Here is a 19,367-nt window from a genome sequence, read left to right on the forward strand (position 1 = left end):
TACTTAGGTGGTGGAGTTCATTCATATAATGATAATAAACAACAAACAGCTCAAATAAAATAGTAAGCAAGACTGTTTGGATCACTATTTCCCTGTGAATTACTTTCTTTGTATTTTATGTTATAGAAATAGTAACATGTTACAGATTTTTGTCTTTGGCTTAAATATTATATTTAAGCCAAAGTAATTATAGTGCTATATATTTTTACCATGTATTAAAATAAACACCAGGAATATTGTGGGATATGGACAGAGGTTAAGATGGATCTGGGAGAGAACAGTGATGCACTATCCTGGACTGTGGTGTTCAGGTTACTCAGCGGTAGCAAACAGCAATATAAATTTAAGGTGATGACGCTGATTAGACTCATTCATTCGTCTGTCAAGCAGTGTGTTAGGAACCTACTGTGATCTTTGCAGCATTGAAGTGAGATAGGTTGTTAGTCAGAAAATGAGACCTCTGATCCCTGCAGCTGTTGTAGCTGGGTTAAAATAGATCTAATTGGTTAATTAATATCAGATAGATCCAAGTCTATGAAACACAGTGTTTAAAGCAGCCTGAGCTGTTGGTTCACAGAGATTACTTTTACATATGTTATTTGAAACTGTGACTATGTTTAATACGAGAATCTGTTAATAGTAACAACTATATTGGAGGATGAAGTGCAACCTGTTGCACAGTGTGATCGGCATCTGTGTCCTAAAAGAAACACAAAATGACTAAAATAATCTGAACCAGCTGAATACGTATGTGCAAAGACATCAGAATAAGAGACTTGGGGGCTGTGTCCACATTATTTCATTTGTTTAAGAGCTAAATATACATAGAGTATGTAAAAAAGATTTTTTATCTGAAGTCACCATTTATGGAATTCATCTTGCAGAAGTGTGATGCAGGCATGGGAAGGATCACGTTTACATATACCAAGGATGAGCCCTCTGTCACACAAGATGCCTCAAGCACCCAGCAATTAAACTTTTGAAATGAACTTTTTATTTATGTATTTTTTTAATGAAGCAGTAGTAGTTGTAATTATAGTATCAAATAACTGTAGAATACCTTTTGAAAGAAGAATATTATATCTTTTTAATCTTTGAGTTAAATGTATTAGTATTTTCTGTTTTATTAGTATTTAAATGTATTGACGTCAATTATCTGAAAATGACAACACAGCAGACATATGTCTTCCGTCCTTCCTCTTTACGTCTTTCTCCCTTCTTCTCAGCTTTGTTTGCCTCTCCATCTTTCCACACACGTTGTCCATTTGTTTTTTTTTAATCTACCATCTCTCGTCTATCTTCGTCTTCTCCTTGCAGCCCTGCTTCTACCTCCTGACTCCTCCTTGCTCCCCCATCTTCTGCCTCCTCCTCCCTTGTCCATCCCTCTCTCTCTCTAAGTAATGAAAGAGGGATTTTTGAAAGAAAGAGAGTGAGAGAGAAAGAGAGACAGCAGAAGGAGGAGGTTGAAGTGGAGGGGTGGGTCCCTATAAGAGCAGCTGCCTCCAGCCTCCACGTAGCCAGAAACACCACACTGAGACAGAAGAAAGGAATCATACGCTGACAAACTGCATTCACCCAAGGGACCTCCTATTGGCAGCCCCAGAACAGGTAAGGAATCCTTGGCGAGCAGGAGGGAGTAGTACAGGAGGAAAAGAAACTGCTTGACCTCTGACCTTTATATAAAGAATTTTTTCCTTTGTAGTTTTCTCAGTATTGTCATGCACTAACCGTTTGTTGTGTGTATTGTTGAAGAAACCCCATAGAAACTATACATTTACATTCATTTGACTCGTCTTAGTTCCTTTAAGGGTGAGTGATGTTGCATTGCAAGCCCTGTTTAGACAGCCCAAAAGATAACAATGAAATCTAAATTTAGCAGAAAATACAAGATAAACAGGAGAAAGAAGAAACCAGTGAGTCCTTTTTAAGAGTAAAGCTTTATTATCCCAGTCAGTACGTGTCTTCATTGCTACTCTGTCACCCACACCTGCTGGAGTCTCCCAGGATAATTACTTTAATAATTACTGAGTAATAATTACTTCTGTGTCGTTACCTTCTGACATTTGAGCTTAATCTCACTGAAAAAAAAAATATAAAAAATATCTCAAACTGTAAGTGACAGTGTGAGTTAACACAGTACCTCAGGTTAAACACTTTGTGTTCAATAGAGTCAATGCATCTGCTCTTAAAGAGCAGCTACAGACCTCAATGTTCCTTAATATGTATGATTAAGAAGTTAGCTATTAGTGTTGATTAAAAAGCAGAAAGTTATGTACAGAACACAGAGCATGACGTGAAGAGGCTGCATCTGAGGAGTACACATGCATTTTAATTTGTAAGCACATTGGCAGGTAGCAGATAGAAAGGTCATAAATTGCTGGTCATGATTTGTCATTAATCATCAAGCTCTGATTCACAGCTGATAGGATCCAGGAATGAAAGGGGACTCTTTGCAGGGATATGTTGTTTGGGTTCATCTGAAGTAATGAAAGGTAATTTGGATGAGCTCATGTTGCCTAATGAGGGTAAGATTTTGCAGAACTCCCTTCATCAGAGGAATATTTTTAGATTTTTTTTTGACGCAGTTGCCTGAAGGTTATGTTGTTTTTAATGACAGCTTCTGCCACATTCTTCATTAAAGTAAAAATACTTTGGGTTAATTATGACCAAAACAATTACATGAACATTAACCAGTATGAGCTCTCATGTAGTAGATACTTATAGACTGCTCTCAGCTTATTTTGAGTCACTGGTGTAATTTGGAATGAACATTGCTACTTTAAAAGGTAGCGGCTCAGAAATCAAGGGTTTTACTGACAACAACTGTGAATAAGTCTCAAGCTTGTTTTGTTTGTTGTCATTCAGAACCAGCTGTTCAGCTCCCTTTATAAAATATAGAGACTAAAAGGTTCAATTAAGTAATATAAATAGATTTTATTGACATCTAAGGCACCTGGACACATCTGGCCCATCGTTTTGCTCCAGACTTCAATGCTCTTTATTACCCCGTTCAAGAGCTGGAGTAATGAATCAAGCTAATAGGATTGATTAAAATGGTTGGATCTTCTATCAGATTTATCAAATGACAATTTGATGACACATACATCATCCATTATAGTTTTTAATTTTCTTTAATTAATGAATCATGTTGTCGAACTAATAAATGTAATAATTAATTTACTATTAATCATTGTAACTAATTATTAATCAATCAATTTTAAACATGAATCTTATTTTTCTGTCATTTATTTGCACTAGTAGTACTAATACCTGTAGAAGTAGAAATAGCAGCAGCCTCCTTCTTACATAGTTTATTAATATTATTCTTCCTGTGCCTTTAGGCATTTAATAAACTGATTACTAAGAGCTGCATTTATTCAATCTCTTAAAAAAAAACCTTTATAAAGTCAATAACAAATTTGAATATATCTTTTTTCATATTAATAATTAGCCTAAGGTTATATTTAGCCTGGGGCACACTTTTCCTTTGACCTTCAAAGAAATTGTTTAAACAAAGGCAACACTGATGATGGAATTTTCTGTAGTAAACTTTTGTTTAAAGACCTTTTTAACAACTGTAAATCCTTGGTCTTGTGTCAGTTTATATTCATCTTCAGGAATATGTTTACAGACAGTGCTATTAAAAAGAATAAAAATAATAATAAAGAAGCGTCTGCTTTCTTACACTTCACAGCAAAATTTCCTGTGGGTACAAGAGATCAGGGTAGAAGATGTTCCTATAGCTGTCTCGTTGCAGGTGTTTTGCGTTGACTGAATAAAACCAGATAAGGAATGTCTTTGGTGAGGCTGCATGAACACTAAATAACACTATAAAAATGTAATGCTTACATTTTGAGGAATACTTTGAAAAGAAGTTGAGGATTTGCTGTGGGTGGTTTAAGGTAAACACGCTTTTGTATTCAGAGATACTGATGGATGCAAAATGAGGTTTATATTGTAGCTCAGTTGTACCATTGTGAAACACATAATCTTGTAGTGATGAACATCCTTTCATTTTGTGGGCGATTTCATTGTGTACCTGCAGACAACCTGACAAACACTGCCAAAGTGACAATGAGAGATAGTGAGAGAGATGGGATTTCAAAACAAACTGTAATTGCAAACAAAATGTTTGAAATGTCTAAGACAGCTATCTTAAACATTGTAGAATCAATCCAAAGAGACAAAAGAAGGCTCACTCACGGAGCTCTGAGCTTTTTTGTTCATGACATAACTTGTCTTGCAAGTTTAATTTCTCAAGTTTTCTGCAAGTTTTTATTCAGACAAGAAAATTTCTTACATTTCTTATCCCTATTGGAACTATTTTCAACTCACGCCTTCAGCCAAATGCATCAAATATAATGCTTCTCCTGGCTTGTAAATCCCTTCTAATCCACAGTTCTCTTCCTATCACTAAATACATTCCACAATATCATTATTTTTTATAGTGAGATATATATATTTTATTCCAGCACAGTTTGTGTGAAGAACCTACAATTTTGTTGTACATGTTATTTTCTAATTCTTTTCTATTCTATTCTATTCTATTCTATATGGATACACGTCGTTAACACTCACAAAACATTCTCATTTAGGGTAGAAAGGGAAAAATGGAATGAGGAAATGATTGCTGGATCACAGGTCACACGGCATAGTGGCGGGGTACACATCTCTGACAGCAGCATTGAACTGCCTGTGAACGTGTGGACTTAATCCAAAGATGCAATGTTCCTAACACAGCAGGATCTCCAGCCATCCTTTTATGCTTATCTATCCTTTCACAGACCCCTCTCCTTATCGTCTTGCTGTGTTCCACTTTTCCCCTCTGTTTCAACACCAAATAGAAATGATTCATGTCAGATACAGTCTGTTGAGCAAGAAAACCCTGCTTAAGGTTACTTAATTTCTTCGATATCTACTCAAGAAAAAAACTAGAAGTCATGATTATTGCTGTCTAGATACAGTCTCCATACTTTCCCTCTGTCTTAACACGTGGATATATTAAAAGACCTGGATGTGACCTTCTTAGTGGCAAATGATGAGCCTACTCCCTTGAAATTGCATGCTTCCTCAAACTAAATTGCAAGAGCAGAAAGGCATAAATGCAATTAGATTTTTTTTTATATCTATTACGGCAACGACAAAGCTTTGATCATTAGTGCATTTGGCAAGCAACAAATAATTGTTAATATATTTACTATTCAATCTTGCATTGCAATATTTACTTGTAGTTCCTGCTACATCTGTTGCTGCTACATTTTGATATGGGGAAGATTTGAAACATGATACGTTTCTATGCTATTATGCATGACGTACAAGCCTCAGGCAAAATTATTTATTTTTATATTTGTTGCCTAATACTAGCCAGTGATGGGAGGCAGGATGTGAAAAATGTTTTTTTACAAGAAAGCTGAGTGCTTTGTATGTCTCATATCCACCTCAATCACCTCCTGCAGCCTGTTATACCTTTTGAATCTGTCAGATTTTAATTAATCTTGTAAATAAATTAACATAGTCATAATAATATAGAACAAGAAAAGATTAAAAATGAATAAATAAACAGGTAAACACTATACAGTAATTTTTTTTATTATTAACAAATGATAAACATTTGTTAAACTTATTAACAAATCATTTTAACATTTCGATTTTTAAAACTTTTCAAACTACTACTACAAATTACTGTGAAAGGCATCATGCTGTAGTAAATCGGTAGGCAGTGAAAGAGGGAAAAAAATCTGGTTCTGAAGGAACTTGATCTACAGCTTTGACTTTACAGATCAAAGTGTAAATTAAGTTCAAGGGAAATTATGTCTGGCATATCCATGTTCCAAATCAGGAGTTAGTAATTTACTGAGGAAATTTGGTGATAGGGCGTGCAGTCTGAGCCACAACTTGACCTGTTCATTTCAGTCATCTGTCAGTGAATCTCTGTAATAACTTGAAAAAAGTGCAATAATAACAAGAAAAATCATTGGGAAACCAGTCTGGTGTGACCTCTGTGTAAGTATGTGTCAGTCACCTCTACAACGTCAATTGACTTCAGGTGATTAGATGCATTGAGAAAGGAAATTGATTTAGCTTAGCGTGTCTGCTGTTAATGGCTTTAGCTGCTACGTCACACTCAGTCTGATTGACAGGGAACATGACCCCCTCCCCCCCAAAAACCAAATAAAACAAAACTTGAGGTCTTTTTCTAAATGTTTCCTCAAATCTGAGATTTATCGAATCACAGATGCATCAATCACCAAACTGTATGAGTAATGGTGCAACTGACATGACCTCTGACCACGAAAGAGAACGTTTAAAGAAATAACTTAGTGTTAAACCTTGTTTTTCACACAGATGAGTTATAGCTTTTGGAACATTGATACTGAGACATACATGCAGAAAAAGTAAGAGGTTGTAGTAGAAATGTTGTCTTGTTTTGGTGGGAAACAAAACAGTGCAAGTGAAAAAAAATAGCAGCATAAAGTGTGAAAAGAACAAAAGACACTGAAACGGCGTCTTAAAAGAAAAGAAGAGTTGATAACAGGGGAGTATAAGAGTGCTCGTAGGCATAAGGAAGAATCATGTATTGATGTGCAAGATTTATTTGCTCTCCTGAAACGTGTCACGTCAATGACCACACTGCCATTTTGCCAGTTAGACATCAATATTACAACAAAGAGCACAATGTATTTTGAGTGGGCCTGGGACAGGTTGTCACTCACAGTCTCTTTTCTGACAGAAAATGTACTCTGGCTGCAGGCAGAAGACTAAATAACATTTAATTACCTGTCAAATCGACTCATCAGCTTATAAAACCAACATCGTGATTTCACTCCAGTTATTTAATATTTCTTTAAAATTGCTCGTCCTCACTCCTGCAAGAGTTGGAAGGATTTTACTCCTTATGAAGAAGTCGTCTGAGCTGAATTAGCCCATAAAATAATCTGTACATAACTAAGGATTCAGAAGAGTGTAAAAAAAAAAAAATGCTTTAAGCACGCGTTGCATGAAAATTTAACGTGACATATTACACCAGTTACTATTTTTAAAATATACTTTATTGTCCCTTAGGAGAAATTCAACATTCCTCTGAGATTTTGGTCTATATTGACATAATAGTGTCACACAGTTGCTGTAGATTCGTCAGCTTCACATCGATGATGTGATAAGCCATCCATCCATGAATTAAGCCTCGTGACATGGCACGTTATCCTGCTGGAAGCAGCCATCAGAAGATGGGTACACTGTGGCTGTAAAGGGATGAACCTGATACAAGGCAGGATGGTTCCATGCTTACTCCAAATTCTGACCGTACAATCCAAATGTTGCAGCAGAGTTTGAGATTTATCAGCCCAGCTAACATTCTTCCAGTCTTCTGTTCTCCAGCTTTGCCTGTATGAACTGTAGCCTCAGTTGCCTCTTCTCAGCTGACAGTATTGATACCTGCTGTGGTCTTCTGTTGCTCTCAGCTTCAAAGCTTGATGTGTTGTGGGCTTAGAGATGCTCTTTTGCTCTTGTGCTTGGTTGTAATGGCAAGTTATTTGAGTTTGTATTGCCTTCATCTCAGCTCAAAGCAGTCTGGCCATTCTCCTCTGACATCATCAATGCAATTTCACCCAGAGAATTGCTGCTCACTGGACAGTTTTGCTTTTTCACACCATTTTCTCAGTAGATCAGCAGTTCTAAGTTCAGCACATACAGAATAATCTTTTTTTCCTCATTCTTAACAAGAGCTTAAAATTCATCAGGTTATTTTCACTATGTCTACATGCCTAAGATTCATATATTTATAAACAGAGATGGGCAGTAACGCGTTACTGTAATCAGATTACTTTTTTCAAGTAACGAGTAAAGTAAGGGATTACTATTGCAAAAACGGCAATTAGATTACCGTTACTTTCCCGTAGGAACGCTGCGTTACTGCGTTACTAAAACTGTGATTTTTTTGCGAGAATGTCTCATGACAGTGACGTAAGCCAGTGCGACGTTCGTGAAAACAGCTGTGTACAGAGCAACAATGGATAATATATCGAGTGCGGGAGAGAGTATGAGCGTGCAGCGTTTAAAGTGTGGAAGTACTGACCTTACTTTGAGTTTGATTCCATAAAAAGTGACAAAAACATTAGTGTCCATCGTGCGTGGGAAGAAAACTTCTTTTTACAGTGAAAAAAACCCCTAAACTTCCGAGCAAGCACCGAGTGCGCTACGACGTAATGGGAAATTCACAGAGAAACTCGCGGATTCTTCCTCTGACCGCTGCGGCACACCTGCACCAGGGTAAACCTCCGCCTACCCGACTCCTGCTTTACAGGTGAAAATAGAGCAAAAGGACCGCTAGTCTTTGACTTTATTTATTTTCTGATGTGTTTTACTTGCATCTATTTGAAAGACTGAGTGTAAACACACACAAAAAAAATATTTTATGTGCTGGAATGTGCAGAAAATAGGTTTAAATATTAAACAAATTTCTTCCAGTCAGAGAATGGTGCATATAATTAAATTTTTGCTTGATGCATAAAGTTAAAAGATTAAAACTAATAAAACAAGTTTAAAAAAGAGACCTTTCCATTTGATTACATTTTGTATGATGGATTATGTAGAAAAAGTAGAATTGGGCTGAAAGATCTATCGCTTTATCACCTATTCAGGTTGTAAATCGTGTTTTTAAAAAGTAACTAAGTAATTAATTACTTTTGAAAATAAGTAATCAGTAAAGTAATGGGATTACTTTTTGGAGGAAGTAATCAGTAATTAGTTACTGATTACTTTTTTCAAGTAACTTGACCAACACTGTTTATAAACATAAATATAATAAATTTACATATGTAGAATGAAATAATAAAACATGATGAAACTATTCACTTCCACTTTGTTTTGCACCTGTGCGCTTTTTTTTCCTTTTTTTTTTCTTACAATAAAAGCAGCCGGTGAAGTAGCAGAGTAAGTTAAAGAAAGATAAGACGGGGGAAATTCAAGGCAGGCTAAGAAAATTATATTAGAGAGGTAGCTTGTGACACTTGGATTTGCACGAACTCTCTATGCACTGAGGATAGTAATCTGTTTTATACTCATACAATTTTGCTGCCCCTTTATACTTATGGTCCATCATCTTCCTCAAGTCAAATTTTCACGTTTAAAATCAAGTGGCGGTTGTCACATCAGTTCATAAAGTGAGCATTGTCTGTAGTAGAGACTCAGAGCCAGCCATTACCACACAACAGAGTCATTGCAATCATATCATCAGCATCGCATCATCATTTGGCAGACAACAGTTAAACTCACACAGCCTCGTAATGCCATTTGTGCATATGCACATCTACAGTGTGTCTGGCATCACAGAGGAAACAAAAAGTGAGGAAAGTTACAGCCGAACGGAGACCCTGACGTGGTGCACTGACGCAAATTTGGCAATACTGTGGTCTTTACATAAGTTACCCGATAATCTGCAGCTTTGCTTTTAAAAAAAGATGCACTCCAAGACGGATGCACATTGCTCCCCGATCAGCCACGCGTAAATAATCCGGCTTTAAGCCGTACTTCAGGCTGGGAGTAATTTATTTTTTATTTCCTATTCTTGATGAGAAAATGGCAATAATGGGGAGAAACACTGGTGGAAACAGTCGATAATACGATGTGAGATAGTTTGAGAATTTCTGAGGGCTGTCCTTATAGTGAGGTGTATGTGGCTGGATGACAAGACCAGAAATTAGACTGGAATATACAGTTAAGCCTTTCTTTAACCTTCTTTAACCTTAACAGCACTTATTTCTAGTTTCCTCGATGTAATTTATAAGATTCTGAAGATTATAGAGTTAAATAAATGTACACACATATTTTCAAAGTACAAACTTATGTTCCTGTGTCAAAATATATTTATTTATTATAGAAAATGAAAGAAAATGCATACCATTACATTTTTAATTACATAGAGGTTGCTGAAACAACCATTCAGTGTTTATTTCCTCTTAAAAATGTTTTAGCTTCACTTCATATTATTCCTAGCTCGCCACACCCCGACCTTCATTGACTTTATGACCCACAATTTGAGAATCAGTGAGAAATAACAGGTTTGGACACTAATGAGAAATGCATTTCCTTTCATCGGGGGGCTGGACTTATTCATTTTGACTGCAGACATCCATCAGTAGCGCCTCAGCACAGTGCCACACAGTAATGACTTAATTAACTGGTTTATTTAGTGGTTAATCAGTTAATTAAAAGCAGAATAATTGAGTCTTACAGGCACTCAAGAGAACATGGCAGACTTGAGAATAAATCCACACTGTGCTTCATTTTTACAGAGCTTTGAACAATTTAGAAAAGAAGACAAATATAGATAAATACTACCTTCAGGGCTCCTCTGTTTGCACACATATCTCCAATATCCTCAGTGAGTGCTATCAGGCTGTGTTCGTTCTCTTCTGGTATATTCTGGATAGCAAATCGGGCCTTAGTTCTTTGCCAGTGAGAGAGTTAGCCTAGATAGGATAGTCATCTGTTCCCTAAAGTGTAGCACTGGTTGCTCGTTACATCTCCAATGACAGCTGCCCAAGCATATTTGAATTTTTACAAAATTAAGAATACTTATCATATTATTCTGACAGGGTTAGCCAGTTGCAGTATTTTGTCTGAAACTTGTGAAAGAGGGAATCATCTGAACAAAAAGCTTTTAAACCTTTCTGAAACACAGACATTTGACTTAGTTGAAGTAGTAATGTATAGATGTATAACTCTGCGACTGTTCTGTTGGTCAGTCAGTCTAAAGTGAAATATTCTACCAGTAACTGGAAATTGTGATAAAAACATTAAATTGATCGATCTACGTTTAAACCCTCAACTGTGGTCATAGGCTCTAAGAAGTGACCAAACGAATGAAGTGGCAGATTTAAATGGGCGAAAGGAGTTTCCTTTAGTGTGACTTGACTCAGCCTGAGAGATACAGTATGGTGAGGAGCTGAGACATCTAGAGCCTAAAGTAAAGCTGCTGCTATGATTTCAAAAGGATCCAATTGATCTGATTCAGGCTTCTCATCAGAATGCCTTCTGAATGCCTTTGGAAGTTTTCCAGGCACGTCAAACTGAAAAAAATCTTGTCTATCTAGAGCCCAGAAGAGACACCGGGGCAGGCCAAAAACTCACTGAAGGGATTATGTATCTAATCTAGACTGAATAGGTTTTCTTTCCTGACCATTCTCTGTAAACCCCAGAGATAGCTGTGTCAAATGTCAGTAGATCAAACACTTGGGAAATAAACCAACAACCATGCCACGTTCAAGATCACTTTACTTTCCCTTTCTGATGCTCAGTTTGAACTTCAACGGGTTGCACCGATCATGTCTACATGCCTAAATGCACTGAGTTGCTGCCATGCAAATGGCTGAATAAATGAGATAACTGAGATAAAACCAGTTTATCTAACAAAGAGTACGTCTTTAATTATCTTCACTCACTGCTAAATTAAGGATATGTGGCTCACCTGTGTTTTCCTCTTCTGACCACATCTCAGTAGAGAAATGTGGCCATCTTTGCACATTATCCTCTTGCTTTTGGAAAACAAGCAGGGACAGATTCAGTGACAGGAGGATGGTGAACGAGATGTATTGTGGCCACATGAATGCGCACAAGCTGTTTGTCTAAATCCAGTGCCATCTGTCTTACATTCCTGCCTAAAACAGCTGTGATGTTCTTTTGTCCTTCACTGGCAAACCCGCCCTCTTTCCCATCAGATTAAAGACTTGACACACACTTTTATTGTTTGCACACGAGAAGGCTGATTAATTTTGCAGAGCTATTGTTTTTCATGAGTTGTCAGAGACTGGACTGAACTGTACTGCAATTACATTTCTATCATTTTTTAATTACCCTGAATAAATTCCAGATTTCTAAGATATTAAAAAAGTTTTTCACTGAAGACAAATTAGTTCTAAAAAATTTTTAAGCTGTTTTAAAAGATAATTTAAACCAGCCGTTAAAGTTGCATTTTAGTACTGTCTGTTTTAATGTATTGAAGTACAGATACAGTGTGGACATGTATGCTTGTGTGCCGTGTAAGTGTGTGTGTTCCACTGTTTTGTGCATATGAGTTCAAATTTGTTTGTCATCAAGAAACAATGACTCAGTTTGTTGCTGGAGGCATTATTGAGGCATCAATTAAAGGAGTTAACGAGTTTGTTTAATGAGACGAAAACCGTAATTGTGTTTCTGACGTCAGACTTGCCAGACTCTTCCTACCAAAATAAGGTCAAACTGTTTTATTTTGTTTTTGTCCCTGTCTGTATGCTGTTTCATTTATCGCTTAGACTCATTCAGTATTTCTTTTTTTTTCATGTGGCTGTGTTGTTTTTCCTCTTGAACTCTTGTCTGCCCTACACAGTATTTAGTGCAAATCACACATTGATGAGAAGCTAGTAAAAGTTTAAAACAGCCATCCATTCGCTTATCCTTTTTCGGGGTCCCGGGGGTGCTGGAGCCTATCTCAGCTGGCTTAGGGCGAGAGGCAGGGTACACCCTGGACAGGTCGCCAGTCTGTCGCAGGGCTAACACATAGACAAAGACAAGTAATTGTACTCACATTCACCCCTATTTCCAATTAACCCAACCCCACTAACTGCTAACTAACTGGAGTGCCTGGGGTGAACCCACGCAAACACGGGGAGAACATGCAAACTCCCCACAGAAAGACCCCTGATGGTGAAATTGAACTCAGGATCTTCTTGCTGTGAGGCAATAGTGCTAATCACCGTGCCACCGTGCTATTAGTATCAGTTCAAGCTATTAGTATCAGTAATAATTCAAATGTTATTTAAAAAATAATTTGTATTAAAAGTGACTTTCAGTTCTATGTATTATTACTGTGATATTAATTGAAAGTATTTAGCACACTAATGATTGAATAGTAGCTATATGTTTGTGTGACATAATGACACTAATTGCACAAATGGCTGGCTTAACCTCAGTTGATAGAACAGTAGTGGTGTGGTCAAGGACATCAAGGACATTCTAGTAATTCTTGAATGTTTATTTTAAAACTAATTGTCAAATGTAATGCATCCATGCAGTCTGTGAATGCACCTTTCAGTCCTTACAGGAAATAACTATCCTCTCATCCAAATATGATCATTTCCGGCTCAAAAATCAATACTGTCATTACCATAATGCCAAACTGAGAAGAAATACCAACATTATTATTGATATAATACATAGAAAGAAGTGTCACTATTAGAAAGAACACAGATTGTAATATAGAACAGACCAAGTGAAATGTGTGGGACTGCAAGAAAAGGTGCATAAATCTGTCTGCTACTTCAGCTCTATTGCTTTATATTGACTGGTATTTTAGAGCTATGATGGGAACTACACATCCTAACTTAAAGAGTCAGTGAGTCAGTGAGGCAGGCTAACTTGTTCAACTAAACAAAACCACTTCTCCTGTACTTTTTCGGGGATGGGCAGAGGTGAAGGCAGATTGACTGAGGGATGCAGTCAGTGCTCCCTCATCCCTCATCAACTGCCTACTGAGGTTTTTGTCAATGTATTTAGCTGAATTTAGAATAATGAGCTTGGCAAGCTCAGTCCAAGGTCTCATCAAAAATATATTTGAAAGTAAAAAAAACCCCAACCTAAAACTCAATCTAATTTATAAAATATGACAGTAATAAACAGCTTTGTCTCATGCTAACTTCTCTTATTATACTATTATCAACTATAGCAGATATTGCCATAGAAAACCCTGTAAAAATGTGTTGGATACTTTGTACAATATCTGCGTCAGAGAGACACAGTTAGCACCTGAAGTTAGAGGGAAATTTCAGAGCTATATTTCCCCAAGGACTTTGTAAGAAAAAAAAAAAACTACTATTGAAACAAAAAACAGAGCTAAATGAGACTGAATATTACAATTACATTTGCCTCGTGGCCAGAAACACGAGTCCAAATTTATGACAATGTTGCTCCCTAACTGTTACAGTAAGGACTCTGTAACAAGCTTGTCACATTAGCTTAAAACATGTGTTCATACTGCCTACACAATATGCTGCTAATTGAAAATGACATTGTGGGCTTAACAAGCACAAAGTGCTTTTTAAAGACTACACTGCATGCTTGATTTTGGATACCCTGATAGGTAATGTAGCAGGACACCACAAATAAACAAAACTTCGTTGATAGACATACAGTTATGATTTCAGCAGGGATTTGTTTCCTTGTCCCTTTCTTCAATTTTTATTTGGCTCACAGAAATTATTATTGGTGTCAAGAAAATATTGCAAACCATGACATATCAGAAGATACGGACTTAATCACTGCACATTTAGCTGAAACTACTTTTCATAGCAATTTGATGTTATATTACATAGAAGTATATTACTCTGCTATTCTGCAAAGACAGATAGTGTTTGAAAATTACACACTCACCAAACACTACAGAATGTAAGTTACCCGAGATGTAGTTAGTTCAGTATCAAAGTTTTGGACTGAACACGTGCCTTTGCTCTGTCCTGTTGTGCAACAGAAGGTGGGACCATGAAGACTGTGGTGGCTCTGCTTCTGCTCTGTCTCTGTGATCCTGGACAGAGTGACTGCCAGGCTGACTGCTTGTCTTGCAACAACATCCTGCCCAAACAGCTCAGTTTTAACACCATGGTAAGTGCTCAACACACATCAACACACATCAACACACACACACGCTTGTGGTTATAAGAGTGACCCATAGTCACAAAGGTGAAGGCAACAGAAGAGTCAACTGGGAGCAGTTAAAAGGTAGCTGCTATTCTTCACTTTCACATCAATAATTATTAATTATTTGCCATCAACCATATAATCAGTAGTTGATGGTATTATGCATAATAATTTTTCAACAATATCTTATTATGAAACTACTATGAAGCTCAGTTTTGCTACACATCAACTATGAAATATTAATAACATAATAATGCACAGCAGATATGTCATGAAGGCAAAACTGGTCTTCTCTCACATTAATAAATCAGCTAACATATAGCGCTAAATAAATCTCTTCACTTGTATTATTTTCATTTAGTGAATATAAAGTGGAAACTCCTCACTCCACCTCCCTGTATTTATCTCATCCTCTCAACAGCTCCCTCACTGACTGACTCAACAAACTACCCTTTTGGCATTTGAGTTTTAATTTGTTGTGGCTAATTGATTCCTGGGGATAGATGTATGTTTCTCTTCGTGTTTATGCCTGGTGGTTGTTTTTCTCCACTTAATGGCATGTCTGCTTCTAAGTCAATTTTGGCAGGGAGCACACTAGAAGACATTCAAGTCCAAATGGCTTAAAACATAACCTTTTAAACTGTTAGTGTTAGGTACTTAGCTCAGGTGTGGTATTTAAAGGGACCTCAAGTGAGCCTAGTGCTTAAAGACAAATTGTTATTTAAAGCTATGCTGACCACCTTTTACTCCTTTGCTAATTTAAATGTTCAATTTCTTTCAATTTCACTTGGAAATCTTGCAGCCCTCCAAGCACCTCAGTATTTCATGCATTACATGTTCGAATCCTCAATCTTATTTTGACAGATGCAGTCCAGTAACACAAACCAGCATACCAGTTACAGAATGGATCCGCATCCATACTGCATCAACACATGTCATCTTCGGTGATGAAAAACAGGTTCCCTATTTAACGGTGAAGATGTGATTTAAGGCTTAGGGTTTGGGCTGAGGTGAGCATTAGTGCTTGACATGTAGTAGTTTAGGGGTATCTTAGAAATTAGTGTATGCCAGTGTTCTTTGAGAGACAGACACCCAGGCAGGCAGGCAGGCAGGCAGGCAGACACATCACAAATGCCCACTGAACAGCTGAAGTGGAAGAAAGAGGTGATAACAAGGGCAGAAATCTAATCAATGTCCTTTTGTCTTATTGATTTTGGCATTTTTCGAGTTAAGGACTTTCCACTCAAGCAGCCCTAGCAAATCAGGTGCTTTAATACTGCAGCACATGTGTAAATGTCTACGCTTTTAATGCATAGACGTGTTCAGGACTCAGATTACCCAATCATCTAACAATGCATTGCATTTTCCAGTTTCTCAGTTGTATGTAATAGTTATATTTCCTAATTTTGTGTGTCATGGATTTCTCAGGAGCCATAATGGGAGAGACACAGCTTCATCCAAAATGTATCAATTTAGTAATCAAATAGTCTATGTTAGTCAGTGTCATTAGCGTGTCAGCATGAGTAGGTGTATGGTTTTGTATGGCGCAAACCAATGACTATGATTCATTTTAATATTTGTTAAGAGATGATATAAACAGCTCTGCCAAAAATAAACAGATCTGGTCATAAACCTTGTCCTTTCATTTTGTGGACTTCAGCTGTGTTGTCAGTTGTATGTCTGGGAATCAGCATCAGTAAACTCAGATATCAAGTGGAAACTGGTAAAATGATGTAAGTGTGTGACTGTCAGCCAAGAATACTGTGAGAATGCCTTCAGTCTTCACTGTAATTCATCTTTGGTTGATATTACATTACCATCAAAACTAATACGAATTTAGTGATGTGCATGCTTCTATTTATCAATTTTTTAAATGCAGCAGCATTATTTATTTTGGTGTTTTTATCTGAGAGATTACCTTATGTGCAAACTTTTGTCTGTTACAAAGAGCTCCTCTGTTGGGAGCTGGGAAATTAAGATTATCTCCTGTCTTTGTCTTTGTCAGGTGTGTTTCATTGAGTGCGAAAGCAGCGTTTCCCCATCCTCCTCATGGGACCTCTGTCGTGAAGCACTGCTGTCACCAATCTTGTCCCCAAGTGGTTCAGTGTGGAAACGATCTCAGGAGGAGGTGGAGGCTCTGTTTCCTGGGGAGGACGAGCAGATGAATGGACGTTTGTTTCTTCCTATTGCACTACAGAGGGTTGATCATGTGACCCATGGACTTGATGCAGAGGAGAGGGATCTGGGTGGGAAGGGAAATCACCTCAACACTGCCTATAATTCCCAGAATGCGATGTCCCTGGAGGATGAGTATGCAGAGGAGGAGGAAGGTCAGGAAGGAGGAGACCCTGATGTGGCAGCAGGGCAGGGAGATGAAGCGCTAATCTCCAAAAGGTTTGGTGGCTTTGTAAAAGGGAGGCACGGCCACAGGAGACTCATGTCTCCAGGAAGATCCTACCAGAAGAGGTATGGGGGCTTTGTTGGTATTCGGAAGTCAGCCCGCAAGTGGAACAACCAAAAACGTTTCAGTGAGTTCCTGAAGCAGTATCTGGGGATGAGCACTCGGGCCACTGAGTTCAACAGTGTGTCAGAAGACCTCACTCAACAGAATGAGGTCTGAAGTCTTTTCATTGATCTGTTTTGTAGTCCGGTCACTAACATGTCAATGTTTGTCTGACATCATCAAACCTATTAAATCTAAGTAACCAAAATGAAGCCCATAATCGGAGACTTCTGTTGGAATTCCTTGATGTTCTGAGATATTTGAAGTGCTGATTCTATTTTCCCATTCCTCGTATTTATGTCATCAAACTCTCCTTTGAACACTCATACAGTTTGATGCTCCAGTGGAGGTTTTAGGCCCTTTGAAACTGCATATAACCTGGCATGTTTCCCACCTCTTGAAACTCTTCATTTTTCAGACTTCCCATTCTGTTCCCTTGATCGAATGTACCAGTTTCATTTGATTGGCATTTTACTTTTGAAGGAAGCTTTTACTTTTAAAATCCATAGTAGTCCTGCAATGATTTACAGTAAAATGTAGATTTATTTTACTGTTTTATACAGTCTGGCAGTCAGATTACCAACAAAGGTAGCATAATCCTTGCTGTTCTGCTACCAGGTATTATATGATTATTTTAACCAATAATTTTAGTATTATTTCAGTAATGCTTAAAACGCGTACATGCATCCTTAATGTTGAATATGTGTAAGTTCCTCTCTCTTAAATATACCACTATCTTGGAGCAGAATGCAAAAGTCAGTCTCTTTAAAATGACAACATCATTTTTTTTTTTTAATTTATGGTTTGGGTAATGTCAGCAGTAATGTAAAGTAATCTGTATGTAACTTGTGGAAAATAAATGGAAAAAAAAATCAGCTCAAATCTGTTGATTTATCACTGTGCCAAAATACACCTGAGACAGGGCTATTGCTATTTCATGTACAAGTGAGCAACATACATAACTGGCTCTTGAAGCGCCAGTGTGTACAAAAAGTGTTGGGTTCTTGAACTGTGCTAGTGTGGAATATTTTTCTTGCTCATTATTATAACTTGTAAATAGCTGGATTTAAACATGTCAATAAATATAGTTTAATATTTCCTTCGTGGCTTGTCATGGAGCAACTGATTCTGTGTCTTGAAGTGTTTTTTCCTTTGTTTTTATAAGACAGATGACTATTTGAAACTACATTTTTTTTGGAAGAGCAGAAAAAAATATTTGGTCTCTCTATTAAATTATCAAGTAGGCATATATGTAAGTAATCTAGTGGTAGCCCATGGCTTTAACCCATAAGCTTTAATAATAGAATCTTTATACTGATCCAATGAGAGAGGAGCTGTAAACAATATAGATGGATGGAAATGATTTAGACCTTCCAGAGTTTCATTGTGAGCTTTTCATAAAATCAAACTGGAATAAAAGCCCCATATTCAGGATGAATCTGCTATTGCTACATTTTTATTTTTAGGAACAGTTTATTGATTCCCTCTTTGGTCAATCACGGCACTTTCCCCGTAGCATATTAGATGGATTATTACACAAAGTTTTTCTACTTAAACTAAGTAGTATTTAAAATATGTGAGTTATCTAATTATTAAGTGAATTAAAAACAAGGAAACACACAGAGATAAGCATGAATCTGTTTTATGAAGAAAAGATTACATGTAAATATACTATTAACAATTAGTGGGAGTAATTTAGTCAGTTATTTTCCACTAAAAACTCAAAAAGGTTCCTTTCTTTTAAAATTTAAAAGATAATTACACAAATAAAATAAAAAGGCACTGGCTATCTTATATGTATTTAGATTAATTTGACACGTGACTGAAAATTCACCAATAAAGTGGATGTGAGGCATTTTACTTTGCAGTGCAACATGTTAAAAATACATTTAGAAAAGCTGATTACAAGAATGATTATTCTGTGTGACCCCCATACACAGTGGACATGGGTTCACCTCTTTACAAATCCCAGTTTAACCTGATTACGTGTGAAATCTCAAAAGAACTTTGTTGCCATGTATTTAATTTTTCTCTCCCTTGTTTGTGTGAAAAAATGTGAAACTGAATGAGAAGGCTGGACTATTGTATAGACAATTTAAGGTAAAAAAAAAAATAACAGTAAAATTAAACCTGCTGAAAAAGTTGAATTACTTATAGAATATTCTTAATTGCATTATAATATTGCATTTTGACCTTC

At 36.9% G+C, this 19,367-nt stretch overlaps 1 protein-coding gene across 1 annotated transcript; it reads left to right on the forward strand.

Annotated features, from left to right (window-relative positions):
• The first annotated feature begins 1,167 nt into the window (after window positions 1–1,167).
• On the forward strand, window positions 1,168–18,303 carry pnoca (prepronociceptin a). Its single transcript, XM_040011578.1, has 3 exons — window positions 1,168–1,608; window positions 14,501–14,631; window positions 16,673–18,303. The coding sequence occupies exons 2-3, from the start codon at window positions 14,512–14,514 to the stop codon at window positions 17,285–17,287; spliced, it is 735 nt and encodes a 244-aa protein (XP_039867512.1). The 5' UTR covers window positions 1,168–1,608; window positions 14,501–14,511; the 3' UTR covers window positions 17,288–18,303.
• The last annotated feature ends 1,064 nt before the right edge of the window (window positions 18,304–19,367 follow it).

This window comes from Simochromis diagramma, unplaced genomic scaffold (genome assembly GCF_900408965.1).
Source record: "Simochromis diagramma unplaced genomic scaffold, fSimDia1.1 OVJJ01000603.1, whole genome shotgun sequence".
NCBI classification, from domain to species: domain Eukaryota; kingdom Metazoa; phylum Chordata; class Actinopteri; order Cichliformes; family Cichlidae; genus Simochromis; species Simochromis diagramma.